Genomic DNA, 16,436 nt, shown 5'->3' on the forward strand with positions numbered 1-16,436 from the left:
TGCTAAGCTCCTCCTTGTTAATTCATCCCGAAGATGGGAGATGTCAGCTTGAGGTTGTATGGCTTATGGTTAGATGTTTCCTATGTGCTGTGTGTTGTGTACTGTGTGTTGTTGCTACTGTTGTGTAGTACACAACACACAGCACATAGGAAACATCTAACCATAAGCCATACAACCTCAAGCTGACATCTCCCATCTTCGGGATGAATTAACAAGGAGGAGCTTAGCATTTTACATAAAATGTTTTAAATATTTTAAATATTTTAGCATTAGCGTTTTAACTTAGAAACGGTTTCGGATGGAAGGTGAGAATTGATAGTGTACTCAACTATCCTAGCAAGTGTTGTGCTTTTACACGTCAACATATTGTAGCAGTGTCCACACAACAAACATAACTGTGAACATCATAAACAACGACAGTGTTTTCATAATTGTAGTAAGTGCCTCTGATGATGGTTGTGTCAAACCGAAACATGTAAGGCAGAAGTGATAAAGAAGTGACCTACAAATTGTTACACTCGACGGACTTTCTATTAACTTCATGAAAATCAACATATAATGATCTCGACAAAGCAATGCTCATCTTGTTTAATCAACTAAGGGCACAGGGAACAACAATAACAAGAGCAGTTTGTGCTAAACAAGCAAAATTTTTTCCGAAGCACTTGAACTACAAGAAAGTTTTGACGCTTCTTCCGGTTGGCTAACACGTTTCAAGCAGTGTCACGGAATAAGAAAAATTAGTATTCAAGGTGAGAAATGGTCAGGGGACTTGTCATCATCAGTTCAATTTTGCACCAATTTTGATAGTTTCATGAAAAGTGAAAATCTGCAGCCAGAACAAATCTATAATGCTGATGAAACGGGTCTTTATTGGAAGTGCTTGCCAACCAGAACTTTGGCATCTCAAAATGAAAGACAGGCTCCAGGTCACAGACCCAGTAAGGAGAGACTGACAGCCTTGTGCTGTTCTAATGCATCAGGAACACACAAACTAACACCAGTACTTATCGGCAAAGCCAAAAGACTACGCTCTTTTAAAGGAACAGTAGCTTTAAGTCTGCCTATCCATTATTTTAATCAGAAAGGAGTTTGGATGAATAGAGCGATATTTAAAGAATGGCTTGATTTTAGATTTGTGCCTCAAGTTCATGACCATCTAAAATCTCAAGGCCTACCTGAGAAAGCTGTGCTCCTCATTGACAATGCACCCTCACATCCTAACAAAAGTCTCCGGAGGTCAGATGATGGAAATATTTTTGTGAAATATTTTCCTCCTAATGTTACCACACTTATCCAACCAATGGATCAAGGAGTTATCTCAAGTATGAAGAGAATCTACAGATCAAATTTGCTACAAAAGTACATCGATGAAGGCAATGATCTGACGTGTTTCTGGAAGTCCTTTTCAATGTTAGATGCCATATACGAGATTTCAACAGCGTGGGATACAGTAAAGCCATCTGTATTGAAAAATTCATGGAAGAAACTGATGCCTTTCATCACTAATGAAGATGACGAAATCCATGGATTCACTGCATCCAGTGAAAATGAGGTAGCCATAGAATTGACAAAATTGGCTAACCAAGTTCATGGTGGTGAAGAAGTCAACGAGGAAAATATAAGAGAGTGGTTTAACTGTGACTCGTGTGAACCGGGCTTCGAAATGTTAAGCAGTGACGAAATCGTAACTTCAGTGGGGGTGCAGCCAGAAGAGCGGGAAGAAAGTGAATATGAGGAAGAGGTGGACAGTGCTGCTAGTAAGAAAATATCACATGGTGCTGCTCTTAATCATTTGGAATCCTTATTAGACTATCTTGAGAGTGAAGAGAACAGTTTATTAAGTGACAAGCTAATATTACGTAGGCTTCGTATGGATATCCGTAAAAAGGAAAATGCCGCGAAAAAGCAAAAGACAGTATTAAATTATTTTAAGTGTTAAGTGTGACCGTAAAAAGTGCTGGATGTTGTTGAACAGTGATTGAAATAACTAATTCATACTGAGTGTAATGTAAAGAAAGTATTAAATAGGCCATGAGATGACATAGAAATGAGGATGAATAAATTTAAATACAGGTAGGTCTATAGTATTATGAAGGTATTAAAAGGNTTTTAATAAAATCTGTCTTAACCGGGTTTTTTATTAATTGTGATTCCCATCCCCACCATTATCCCGGATAATCGAGAGTTGAGTGTAGTTTACTTCAAAACTAAACTTCACCTGGATTTATGTTACCTGTCATATCATTTTGGATAGGTGTAAAGCTTGGTTTCTAAACCTAAGGAAAGATGGTTTCAATGTTAGAGAACATAATTCTTAAGAGAATATTTAGACATAAGATAGAGAAGTGACAGAAGAAGTTTAATTGGAAAATCTGATGGGAAGAGGTTATTTGGGAGACCCACATGTAAATGGAAGATTAAGCAAATGGGTCTGGACAAAAAAGAAACATGTAAGTGTGGACTGAATTAATCATGTTGAGCAGATGATTAAAGAGGTAGGTCATTATGAATATAATGGTCCTTTGGGTTCCATAAGTGGGGAATTTCTTAACTAAGTGAGTGTCATGGACCCAGTTTAATGTAGTCAGGTGATAATTTCAGTGATATTTAATAAACCAAAGAGGTTTCCACATTCACAACCATACTTCATTTTACTAATATACTATTTAAGATGCCCCTTCAATTCCAACACTAATTCATCAGTAACATACTGTATATGAGCAAGTATCTTCATTTTGATTATTTGCATGCTGCACATACATACATACATACATACGAGGCCTGACAATAAAGTTCGCAAACCTGCCACTGTGCTCGTCATAGCAGCGGTGGACAGAAATCTCAGGATGGTTTGATGACGTTGGCATACCAGCTTTTCACAGCTGTGTTGTGGTTGATCTATGGCAGTCTTCATCTGAGTGACGTCTATTATTGTGTGAGTGTGCTTTGGTGTGCTGTTGTGAGAATGCTGGAGTTTGTATCAGAGCAACAAACATTAAATTTCTTTAGCAAGAGTGGAAGCAAAATCAAAAGCTGTTAGTGCAAGTTTACGGGAATAATGCTAAGAAGAAAACATCAGTTTAAAAGTGGGTGACACGTTTATCTGAGGGAAGAGAAAGTGTCACTGATGAAGAGAGATCAGGATGGTTAGCAACGAACAGAACTGAAGAAAATATTGCAAAAGTTCGTCAAATATGCGTGAAAATCGTCAGCTGACTCTCGGGAGCATAGCAGAGCAAGCACGCATTAACAGAGAAACAGGAAATTCTTAACTGAAGATCCTGACGTGAGGAAGGTTTGTGCAAAAATGGTCCCAAATGAGCTCACTGAAGAACAAATCAAAGAAGAGTTGAAATTTGCCAAGACCTTCTAGAGAGGCAAGATGACATTTTGGGCCATGTCATCACAGGAGATAAAACATGGGTCTACCAATACAACCCTGAAACAAAGCGGCAAAGTGCACAACGGAAGACTGCCAATTCTCCAAGACCAAAAAAGTTCTCTCAGTCCAAATCAAGAGTCAAAGCAATGTTACTACCTTTTTTTGATATTAGAGGGACTGTTCATTATGAGTTTGTACCAACCAGACATATAGTTAACCAAGTTTACTATTTGGAAGTAGTGTAAAGGCTGAGTGAAAAAGTTAGATGGAAACAACCCAAACATTCTGCCAACAACTCATGGATCTTGCATCACAACAATGCACCTGCTCAAATGGCACTGTCTGTGTGGGAGATTTTAGCTAGTAAACAAATAACTGTGTTGGAAGACCCTCCATATTCACTGGATCTAGCCCCCAATGACTTCTGTTCCCAAAGATAAAGGAAACACTGAAAGGAAGGCGTTTGATGTCACTGATGACATCAAGAGTAATACAAGGGCAGCTCTGAAGGACAGTCCACAAAACCAGTTCCGAAATTGATTTGAAGGGTGGACTAGGTGCTGGCATCGGTGTATAGATTCCCAAGGGGAGTACTTTGGAGGTGACCTCAATGATATTCGGCAATAAGGTATGCAACACTTCTACCATGATGAGTTCATGAACTTTATTGTTTACTAAACTTACCTATAAAATGTATTCTTGGAGAGCATAGCTATCCTTGATGCATGTTTTGCTCTAATGGAAAAGAAACTTGGCTCTCCAGTGAGGACAGCTAATCCACCTACAATTTCTCCAGGATGGGCAACAAACATTGTGACTTCCTGCCCAGAATCAGCTATCTTCTGAGAGACAACTAATGTCCCAGAAAGCAAGTAAATCAAAGCTACATCCTTAAAACAGAAAAAAATAAGCAAAACATGTTTTATTGAAGTATTACTTTTCAGAATATTCCATTTAAAATTATAATTTCAACATTAATTGCACAAAAGTATGAGAACTTAACAGAACAAGGGTGTAAAGAAACAATAAATGAAGAGCATGAAATTATCTGTTAGTGACTCCTTTTCATGTCACAATACACCCATTAAATTTCTTAGTCCATTAGTCCAAGTTGAAGTTTAGCAAAGTGTATGAACATAACAGAATGATAATGTATACCACAAAGATATATGGACATTTGGCTGTCAGACAAGACTCCTATAAAGCCATGCCAGTTCCATCACTGCCAGTAGATTGCACTACTGACACACAAGGCATGTAATAAAACTAAACCATTACTCTGTAGTCAAATTAAATTCCCTTAAATAAAAACACAGATAATTACCAGCACAGAGCACATCAGATGAAAGTGTATCAAATTTTTCGTATTACTGTGTTGAGCTCCTGTTGCTGACCATGGTAGGCTCTGTGTGCCCAGCAAGTAAAGCAAATTAATTTTGTTGCTTGCAAATGGTAGGATGAAGGAAAGAATGTTCACATAAAATGAGCTCCAACTAAAAGCCTATTAGCTCCACAGTTTCTGAAGTACTGAAGAATTTTGTATGTGAACAAAAAAAGCCACACTCTAACCTGACAAAAAAGTCCCGCAATCTCTCTCCAATCATAAATTATTTTTAACAATGTTGTACAATACAGCGTTCAAAGGATTACACCCATGGTAGTATAATCTGAAGATTCAACACCATTAACACAATCCTGAGTATGTTCCAACTTACCTCTCATACTTGTAACACACACAGGACAACAATGTCTAAACTGAATAACAACAAGAAAACAGTATTTCCTGGATATATTCTTCACTTTATTCCATGCTGAATTTAACTTGCTTTATTTTTGTTGCTTTCAGATATTTTTACATTTTGAAACCTTTCAAATTGTGCATGGCTTTTGCAAATTTGTAACTACACTAAAATATTATTTAATATACAAATACAATTCATGTCATAGTCTTCTGTCCTATTTGGTCAACTTCCCCAATCCACACCAACAGACATATGTTCATGAAATTACGTGGTGCAATCCAAAAGTTCCCGAAATATATTAATAAAAACTATTACATCTTACCTAGATCTTATTCTGCACCATCACCTTCAAAGTAGTCCCCTTGGGAGCGCATACACTGATCCCAGCGTTTCTGCCACTTTTCAAATGCATCCTGGAAGTCTTTCTTTGTTAGGGTGTTTAGTACCATCTGTGTTTCCGCTTGAATTTCCTCAACAGTATCAAATCTTCGCCCCTTCGACTTGATTTTCATCTTGGGGAAGAGAAAGAAGTCGCACGGAGCTAAGTCTGGCGAGTACAGTGGGTGGGGAACAACTGTCATCTTGTTTTTAGCCAAAAATTCCTGCACAGTGTAAGCCGTATGTGGTCGTGCGTTGTCATGGTGGAGTACCCAGTCGTTCGTTCGCCACTTCTCTGGACGTTTTCTCATGTTCTCCCTCAAACGCCTTAGAACATCGCGATAGAACTCTTTATTGACTGTCTGACCACGAGGGACGAACTCCTTATGAACAATCTCGTCAATATAAAAAAACAGATCAACATGGACTTAATGTTGCTCTTGACTTGTCGAGCTTTTTTTGGTCGAGGTGAAGAAGGGCTCTTCCATTGCGACGAATGCTGCTTGCTTTCAGGGTCATAGCCATAAACCCAACTTTCGTCACCAGTGACAACCTTCGAAAGAAAGTGTGGATCCCCTTGAAGCTGTTGCTGAAGTTCCCTGCAGACTTCCAAGCGATGCTGCTTCTGTTCATTTTGCAGCAGTTGTGGCACAAACTTCGCCGCAATCTTCCTCATGTTCAGTTCCTCTGACAAAATTCGCTGACATGTACAATAACTTAGTCCCAAGGTGTTACAGAGGTCTTGGATGGTCAGTCTACGATCTTGCAGAATCAGATCCCTAACTTTCGCGACATTTTCTGGTGTTTTGCCTATTGACGGCCGTCCTGAACGATCGTCATCATCAGTCAATGTTCGGCCATTTTTAAAATGCTTATACCAGTTGTAAGTTTGTGTCTGGCCTAAACTGTTTTCACCAAAAGCTTGCTTCAACATTTGGTGTGTTTCTGCAGCAGTTTTCCCAAGTTTGAAACAAAACTTTATACAGACACGCTGCTCTCTCTCGCAAAACCGCAAAGTCACGGAAACACAACAATGGAAATACGTTCACCAACAATAAACCCAACCACTCAACTCGACGCTGCTTGCCACACTGATTCAAGAAGGATGTGTTAGGAGACACCTAGCGGTATTTCGATGTACTCATAACCATTCGCATGCAAAATTCAAATTTCGGGAACTTTTGGATTGCCCCACGTCATTTCCTCATAATGAGAGAAAGTAATACTTAAACATTTAATTACTTTGTGGGATTCTTCTTTCATGAGGTATGTTCCAGCTGGTACCTCACGAATTTCCACCTTTCCTCCACGGAGCACAGTGTCATCTTCAAGTCCTAGCTCTTTCACAAATGTTTCTGTGGCAATCTGTATTAAGGTTTCTTCATCTACTGATTCTGGGACAGCAGCAATTCTTCGCTTTGAACTACTTACATTCGGCTGTACATCAGGAGCCTGGCACAATTAAAAATACAATTCCAAATTACAAATTCACGTTTAAATATAATGAAATCCCCATTTAAGGTTTCCTTTGGAGGCAGCAGATTTGAACACTAAACTGATGAAAATCTTAAATGGAGGTAATTTATTAATGACCTGAGAACAGTGAAACTGAACACTAAATGATGGACAATCCAGAACTGAGGAATATTAAATGGAGGTTCCACAGCAGTCCGTAGCAAGACCATAAGTAACAATGGTCATTACACATACTGAGTAAGTTCTAAACATAATGTACAAGTTCATCAATATTGTGACGTGTTGCGCTATGCAGGGACACCCTTCCCCCGCCAGCGGTTATGTAACGCTATCAGATCGCTGTCGTTACTAAGGTAACAGGCGAGTCAACACTCCTTTGCCTACCCCGCCAGCGGTGACATCACCAAGGGATACCGCAGTTGCTAGGCAGCAGTAAACAACTCCCGACAGCGTTGCTAGCAACATGGCACCAGACAACAGTGGTGCATATTACGTGGCTGTTTTCTGTGTTGTCCAGAACGAGGCTAAATAAGGAGCAGCGAAGACTATTCACAGTTAGTTCCGAGCAAGCCTACGAGTTAGTTACAGCTCTCAAGTGAATGAGTTACAGTTCTCCAGATCTCTAGTTACGAGTCAGTCACCAGTTAACTGCAGTACAGTATTTGTGATATGCCAATGGCAGTAATTGTGGATCTGTAATTTGTGTGATTGTAAGAGTGAATGTGGAATAAAATTCACTATATCAAACATGGCGTGAAATTATTTGTCGCATTATACACCCAACACATGACAATATATTAACTGATGCAAAATAAAATTTTAATAGAATCTTACAATAAAGAAGAAAATGTTCTCTTACTATACCATATCACTTCAGCATTGTTAAATTATACATCCTCAATGCATTCCATGAAAGGCTGTTCTTTGAAAGTCATTCATTATGTGAAAATCAGTTAAATTAAAATTTGTTTCATAAACAAAAAAAAAAAAATTCATGGCCTGTAGTCTGCAAGCAAACTATACTGACCAAGCAACTGCCACTTATCAGCAAAGTTAGTGCCAACTTTAGTGGATAGAGAGTGCTGCGTGGTCAGCACAACGGATCCCCAAGGCCGTTAATCTCGATTTTCTAGACCAGAGCCACTATTTCCTTGAAATAGCTCCTCAATTATCCTCACAAGGCTTAGTGGACCCCACTCCAGACCCACACCTTCTCAGAAAATCTGGCAGCGCCGGAAATTGTACCTGAGACCTCTGGATCTGTAGCCAGGAACTCTGACCACTAGAATATACAGGGGAGGTCTGACGCTTCTAGGTGTATGATTTTAATTTCCTGATTCAAAATTTGTTTCATACTAATTGAAAATTCATAATTAGAGACAGAATGATCTGAACTTCTTTTGGCTTATTTTGGACTTCACCCATCGTCCGGTATATAAAAAAGACAAAAAACCACAACGTTTCGGAGACTGGATCTGTCTCCGTCTTCAGGTGTATAGGGAAGGTTTAACCTACTCAGTTGGGCCCCTTAGAAAGAGCTATTCTCAATCACTGGACCTGATCTGAGTTGGTTGAGCCACTATGATACAAGCCAGAAGGTCGTGGGTTCGATTCCTGATGAGGCAATCAGATTTTTCAATTTACCTAATCCTTCCAGCCATACTATGGCCCTGAGGTCAAGTCATCCTCTAACAAAAATGAGTACCAGGAATCTTCCTGGGGGTAAAGGGCAGCCAGCATGTAAGGTTGACAACCTTATTGCCATCTGTGAGCCCAATGTCTATGAAAGGTGAGAGTCTCGATGTCCCACAACCTTATGGGCTTCCATGGCCTGTTAAAGAGATAGCTTTACCTTTATTACAATAACTCATTTGTAAAAGACAATACTAATCAAGAGGGACATGTGATAGTGTAGTTGGATGAGGCACTATGCTAGAAGTCAGAAGGTAGCTGGTTCGAGTCCCAATGAGGTGGATTTTTTCAATTTGCCTAATCCTTCCAGCCACACTACAGCCTTGACATCTCACAACCCTATGGGCCTTCAGGGCCTGTTACAGGGATAGCTTTATCTCTTTACCTTTTTTTTTTTTTTACTAATCAAGATATTAATTTAAGAAATTTACAGATGTGGGTAAAGCTGACCACATCCAAGAAACACTTAAAAAAAATGGTGGGAAATGGTGTACAAACATATTATGAACATATGTATGAAGTGTTATATGAAGTGAAAAGGAAAGTTAATTTTACAATTTAATTAATACAAACTTTTTTAATTGAAAATTTATAGAATATGGAGTTCGAAAACATCAGCCAGATTTTTGGTTTTCAGTACCATACAAGTATTACAGGACATACATATTGTAATATGTTCCTCCACCTTACACTTACGTTACACACTGGATACAACACACTTGACCTATATATGCGGTATATAAAATCCTTCAGTCTCCCCCAATTCCTGTCATTCTGTCTGCCTGGATGCTGTCGCAGTTTCAGCACTAAATATACACATATTGTTTAATGCAAACAGCTATCTACTTATGAGCATGAATAGAGCAATCTACTTATCACCATGGAGTGAGACAGCAGTAAATAGACAAGACATGTAATGCTATATCTGCATCCCTGAAAACAACCAATTAAAATTCCTCTGTTCATCTGCCTGTCTATACACATGATGTAACTCACAAAGAGAGAAAATAATTTTGATTAAAATTAAATTTTGAGAATTTTAAGACAACTGTCCACCACTTCAATTTTCATTAAGAATAAACAATTTTAACCACCACTTTACATATGTTCCTGCATTATCTCAAGCATACCTCACTAAATTTTAGCACAGCAAAAGATGTTTTAATGAATGTTGTACAGAAAAATAATATACAAATTTTAAATCCAGTACACTTTTTGTGTAAGTCACCTACATTAAAAACAAGTAAAAGCTCTAAAATAAAAGTTATCATATTCAGTTATGCAGTCATCACACCTACATAACATGTCTTAAAATGACAAAGAAGGCAACATGAAGCATGTAAATTCACCAATAGTAATATTATTTTCATACAGAGATTAGTCATTTTGAATAGCTGCATAAAGAAATGGATTCTAGACATAAACAAACAATTCTAATATGCACACAGTTACTCTCTGAAGTACATGAGTGATCACACCTGTTGACAGGTCAAAGATGAACCATTACTTAAAACAGAACAAAAGAAAATCAAATAAGGAAATATTCAGGTATCAGGCAATTATTTACAGAAATGAAAACAAAATTTGTAAAATAAATTATGGCAATCTAAAACACAAAGAAGTGTTATGAATATAGAAGCTTTCACTATTGAAAAGCATCACCGATTGTTAGTGAAAATGATTTGTAGTGCATTTGCAGGACAACCAAATTAGTAAATGAAACTTCTGTCCATTGTTTGTTCTGGAATGCATAGCCATGCATTGACATAACAAACCTGGGGAGATATTTGCTGCTGATGATCAAATTCTGGAAGCATATCTGGTTGTGGCTGAAACTGAGATGACGGCAATTTCATCTCCAGACAAGATCTTGACCTAATGCGATTGAGTGTTTGGGGAGGGAGATTCATACCGGACACCAAAGACAGAAAGTCAACCTGGTCAGAAGGTGATGCCCCAGACAGCATGTCCAGGGAAGTGCCTACAACAAATGAATGAAAACAGACAGCAATGAAGGACACTCAATGTTATTCACTGTAATGGCACATTAATACTATATTAATACTACATAAATAGTATTCTAGCTGGCTCTTCATGAATATTAAAGTTATCAAGTGCACAACTGAATGTAACTGTTACCAATTTAAGAGACACTACTTCATATACTGCTTGCATAACTTTCAGTTAGTTATGAAGATTTAATGTTTCTACCTATGGGTATTCCGCTCTCTTCCTTTGGTACAATGTTATCTCTTGTTCTGGATCTCACAGGAGAACCTGCAAAGGGACTCTGCTTTTTACTACGCTGAGTGCCCTGAAAATAAAGTACAAAAAACAGTACATACTTGAGACAACATGAACCACGGGACACGGGAAGTTTATCAATATTATGCAATTAATAATACTTACTTTAAATACTGACTTTTAGATTAACAGCCACCAATATTTCAAATTACAGCACAACTAAATATATAAACAAAATTTTCTGAGCATGCAATAAATTTACCCTTAATGGGTGATGTGGATACCCTCTCATGTAGAAAGATTTTACTACATTAACAATATAAGATGGATAAATGAGTGCTTTTATTATGAAAATGTAACTACACACATGGACCCATTACAACAGCATATTTGACAAATACATATAATTCTTTATCCTGAGAAGAATTAACACATGTGCTCATTTTCTTATATTTGCAGAAAATATTATAATATATATAAAAGTGCAGTTTTAACTACAGCAAAAATAGTTTATACACTGAAATGGAGTAAAGGAAAAAAAAACCATGTCAGCAAGTGTTCACTTGAAGGACACTGACAATTACTTCACCATATGATCTTGTCAACAAAGTTACAGACAAATAGTTAAGTAAAGAATTTCTCACCTTTAATGGAATCCAATGGTTCATTACAATGTTTACATGGGCCTACCATTCAATCCTATACCGAATATGACAAACCAAATCTGCATCCTCACATCCATTTCTCTAAGACGCCTTTTAAATTTATCTTCCCATCCATGCCTGTCTCCCTAGTACTTCGCAGCCTTCAAAATATCTGCCCAAAATTTCCTATGCCTCTCTCATTTCTCACATGTATGTTACATGCCTTGCCCACCTCATTCATCTTCATTTCATCACATTAATAAAGAGTACAAATCATGAAGTTCTCATTATTCAATTTTCTCTATCCTAATATTACTTCCTCTCTCACATTGGTACTCTGTTCTCAAACATCCTTAATCTAATGTTCATATTGATACAAAACAATTGGTAAAATTATAATTGTATATATCTTAATCTTCAGGTTCAGACAGGAAAGAAAAAATTAAACTGAAAGATATGTGACTTTTGCATATGAAAACTGATATTGTAACATAGTACTGTAGTCCAGTTAGGAAAGGTAAAATGGTTTTTCTTTCAGCTAAACACTACCAAGCAACCTCCAAATTTAATCTGTTTTTAATAATGACAGAAAAACCTACTTATATAAAACTATGGCTGTAAATGCCCCTTTTCACCATTCAACATGTTACTAAATACAAGTAAATGTAAAACATTTACACTTATAACAAAAATCCATAGCAGTGAACTACGAGGGTCGTACTGAAAGTCATGAGCAGCAATTTTTTGTAAAGTAACATGCTTTATTATTGACAAGCCAAACACACCACCTCAATCTACAGACCTTTCTTTATTTTTCCACATAATCACCACTTCTTTGTACACATTTCTCCCAGCGTTCTGGGAGATTGAAAATTCCCCTTCTGTAAAATTCCGTTCCAGCCATCCGAAGACACTGACGCACTGCTTTCTGAATTGCCTCCCTTGTCTCAAAACGTTGTCCATGCAGCTGATCCTTCATAAATCCGAAAAGATGGTAGTCGGAGGGTGCCAGATCAGGGCTATAGGAGGGGTGTGGAAGAACTTCTCACCCCATCTTTGCAATTGCTTCCAATGTGAGGTGAGCGGCGTGGGGGCAAGCATTGTCATGCAGGATGATGATGTTTCGTTCCAGACATTTATTGCGCAATGCACGACAGAGCTTGTGCAGTGTCTGGACATAACAAGCAGCATTAATGGTTTGCCCAGGTCCCAGGAAGTCAGTCAGAATAAACCCCTCTGCATCCCAAAAAACTGTGCTCATCACCTTCGCAGCTGATGGCACTGTCTTTGCCTTCTTTTCTGATGGAGAACGCAAATGGTGCCATTCCGAACTCTACCGTTTCGTTTCGGGCTTGAAATGGTGAAACCAGCTTTTGTCACCTGTCACAATAGAGAGCAAAAATCATCGCCTTCATGTTGATATCTCTGCAGCAGTTCTGAGGTGATGGCTTTTCGCTGACCTTTGTCGTCTTCGGTCAATAACCGCAGGACCCAACGAGCACAAACTTTCCTATAGCCCAAGCTTTCTATCATCTCCTGTACTGCACTGTGCCCTACTACAAGTTTTCAGGCTATTGTGTCCACAGTCACACACCTGTCATCTTGAATGATCTCATCCACTCTTTCCTTGTTGCATTTAGTTGAGGCTGTTCGAGGACGACAGCTCCGAGGCTCATCTTCAATGCTGGTGTTCCCATCTTTAAAATGTTTCACCCATCTTCAAACACTGCTCGCACCCATGCACACACTTCCATAAGCATGCTGAAGTCTCTGGTGAATTTCTGCAGCAGGGATTTCCTCTTTCACAAGAAATTTGATGACAGCACACTGGCAAAATGACATACTGTTGTCGGCCATTTTGTTAGGAGTGATACTGGTCACATGATGCAAGCTATTGATGTCACAAGACACTCAAGGTTAACACAACAGCTGGTTCCACCTACCACCGTACTCTCTTTCATCTGCTGTTCCCAGGTTGCATGCAAAAAAAAAAAGTTGCTCATGACTTTCAGTACGACCTACGTAGAATAGTGATCACTTGTGACCTCACTCATCTGCACTTGAGCACACTATATATACATGGGTTTCATGGGCTACCAGCAGACCTGATATCTTTTTAAAGATTTCTTTCAGGTGAATAAACCTAGCAGTGAGAGCAAGATGAAAAGTAAATTAGGGAAAAGGAAGTGTACTGCATAAGGAAGGACATATAGAGTTAGGAGAGAATACCGCACACTCATCAATGAACTGATGCATACTCACAGGATTCATAAGCTCCGTAGAGAGCCCCAGATACTGGTGAAGTGCTGTAAACGTCACCCTTTGCAATCGAACCATAATGACTTGAACTACTCTGATAAAAATATCAGGGTATTCTTGAAAAACTTCCTGGAATGCTGCCATTGGAAGTCGGACCACTGTTGAGTCTTCTATAGCCCGAGCACACACAGTTTTGTATGGATTGGTATGTCCCTATAATTTATTCACATAATTTAACAAATTCAATTTTCACAGGCAACCAAATAAGATATTCCCTGGAATGGACACATTCTAATAAATATTGAAGGAAGCTAAGTTACACTTCATATATTAAATCCTCTTCTTTCAAAAGGAACAACTTTCTTGAAAGCAACTCATTAAGTGATGATCTACAGAGCAGAAACTAATTTCCCTCTTACACATAGTGACCATAAGTAGAAGTACAGTGATCTGTGGTAACAGTTGCTGTACTTTCATACATATTTCTAAATGACGGTAGATACACAGTGCACATGTATGTACATATCTATTATGGTAATGCTGAAAACTATTTGGAAGTAATTATGGTGAAGATGGAAGTAATGATGGTGAACAGGATATTGTGAGACAATGGTTGCAAAATATTTTCTAATGATCCAAGTACAGTAAGCATCAAATAAGATGGTACAAAGGCAGACACTACACAAGGGGTAGAAGAGATGGTGGGAAAGGCTGGAAACAGACAGATGGCTTAGCATGTATTTTCTAACACGAAAACCCTTTATTCATATAAAAAAAGAGTATCCATTTCTCATGTATATTAATCTGAAAAAATGTTACCTGTCCAAAGAACACTTAAAAATTTCAAAGGCTTTACCACTTGTTACCACAATATATCAAAAACATGATTTACATTACCACATACAACAACACTTTTCTTATTGCAAAATTCAGTTTTTACACAGAACTCTGAATTTTTTATTATGTTACATGCAAGTTCTCTAAACAGAAGTACAGAACATGAGTGAATGCAAACTACTGCCTATTATATAATAAAACACAACTTTCCTGTTTCTTCTTTTTCCCGCTGTGGACCTAATAGAGAATACCCAAGACACTATGTAACTTACCTCATATATCTGTCAATTTATATGGCAGGCACGGCTGTCAAAGCAATGTGTTAAGTATTGCAGTGGTGTTTTAATGCAATTTTAATCCTCATATATAACTGTTTTCTTTCTTCAATAGCAGAAGTAAACTTTTATTTCATAATTTCTGTGTCATTATTTCTTTAATGTTTAAGTTACTATATACTGAGAAATCCCTATTTAATGAATGTATGTTTTTTCTTGCACTATATAGGAGTTACGCAAAAATTAACTATTAATTCTAATTCTAATTTGTTTGCTAATTATAAGCTTCTTCCTTTTCATAGACATCATAATTGACAACAAACAAAACAAATAATATTGCCAAAATTCAAAACTTATGCACATCACTCATCAAAAATTATACCTGAGAGTGAAGACTGGCAGTAAAGAGAAACTGTGAGTTATCAGCTGTCACTTCAAACATGATCATATTGAATCAACATTTGAATATTCAACACTGCTTACATTAAATGTGGGTTATTTACTAAATATAGGGGGGTAAAATAACAGTTGGTATGGGACTTTGGCAGGAACAAGCAACATTCACTATGGGATTTCACTTAAATGCAGGTACACCAAACTGTGTTTCCAATGTACTGTGACAGCGGCAAGAGAAATGGGTATTTTTCTTGATATGTTATAAAAAAGGTAACCTGTTTGACAGTTCAACTTATGGCCTTTTACGCATGAAGCTATCAAGGTAGCATGATGACAATATACTCATAATTAGACAGCCATCAAGTGTGAAAGGTTTCATATAATTTAACTATACGTGGTACAGTCATTAAGTTCGTGGACTGTGGTTTTATCACTTTACATTACAAGGTATTCACACACACTTACACAGATCCACATCAGAACTCAAGATAGTTGCTACTGGTCACTATAAAAGTCTGCCAACGTTGATATGGCTGCCAAAAACATTTCTGAAACATATTGGCAGGAAATTCCCATATGGCGCCTCGTGGCATTGACGACCTCCTCGGATGACTGAAATCTATGACCACGTAGCTTTGGTCTCAAGCGGTGAAAGAGAAAGAAATCGCAGGGTGCGAGATCAGGTGAGTCCGCAGGGTGTGGCAAAACGGTGACCTGTTGCCTTGTCAGTTCCTCTTGCACAAGAACAGAGCGATGTGCAGGGGCGTTGTCGTGTAGCAACAGCCAATTCTTTCTACGCCAAACGTTTCACTAGGGGATATGCCTAGTTTTTGGCAGAACTTGATGTCTGCCCATTATTCAAACTGCCACATTTTCAATTTCCGCCACTTGCATTTAACTGCAGTTCAAAATAGAGGCCATAGTTCTGCTTACACTGTTTGCACACAACTTCCTCTTGCTGTGATGAGAGATGAATTGACAGGTCATCATATCGTGCCTCAACCTATCCGCTGTAGTGCACTGCAACAACGCTTTGCGGCCAGTCCGCAAACTTACTGACTATGGTAGTACATTGTGGTGATGCAACCATGGTAGCTCAGTGTGTAAA

General features: G+C 38.1%; 1 protein-coding gene across 6 annotated transcripts in view; it reads right to left on the reverse strand.

Annotated features, from left to right (window-relative positions):
* LOC111865167 (neuropathy target esterase sws) overlaps positions 1-16,436 on the reverse strand; it is a 74,925-nt gene that overhangs the window by 46,001 nt on the left and 12,488 nt on the right. For all 6 annotated transcript variants that reach the window (XM_023852957.2, XM_023852956.2, XM_023852952.2 and 3 more), the window contains exons 8-12: positions 13,824-14,033; positions 10,885-10,987; positions 10,449-10,654; positions 6,748-6,957; positions 4,070-4,275 (exon numbers count right to left, since the gene is read on the reverse strand). In XM_023852957.2, coding sequence (XP_023708725.1) covers positions 4,070-4,275; positions 6,748-6,957; positions 10,449-10,654; positions 10,885-10,987; positions 13,824-14,033 — 935 coding nt within the window. The remainder of the gene's footprint in view (positions 1-4,069; positions 4,276-6,747; positions 6,958-10,448; positions 10,655-10,884; positions 10,988-13,823; positions 14,034-16,436) is intronic.

The sequence above is a fragment of the Cryptotermes secundus genome, unplaced genomic scaffold (assembly GCF_002891405.2).
Source record: "Cryptotermes secundus unplaced genomic scaffold, Csec_1.0 scaffold178, whole genome shotgun sequence".
Classification (NCBI taxonomy): Eukaryota; Metazoa; Arthropoda; class Insecta; order Blattodea; family Kalotermitidae; genus Cryptotermes; species Cryptotermes secundus.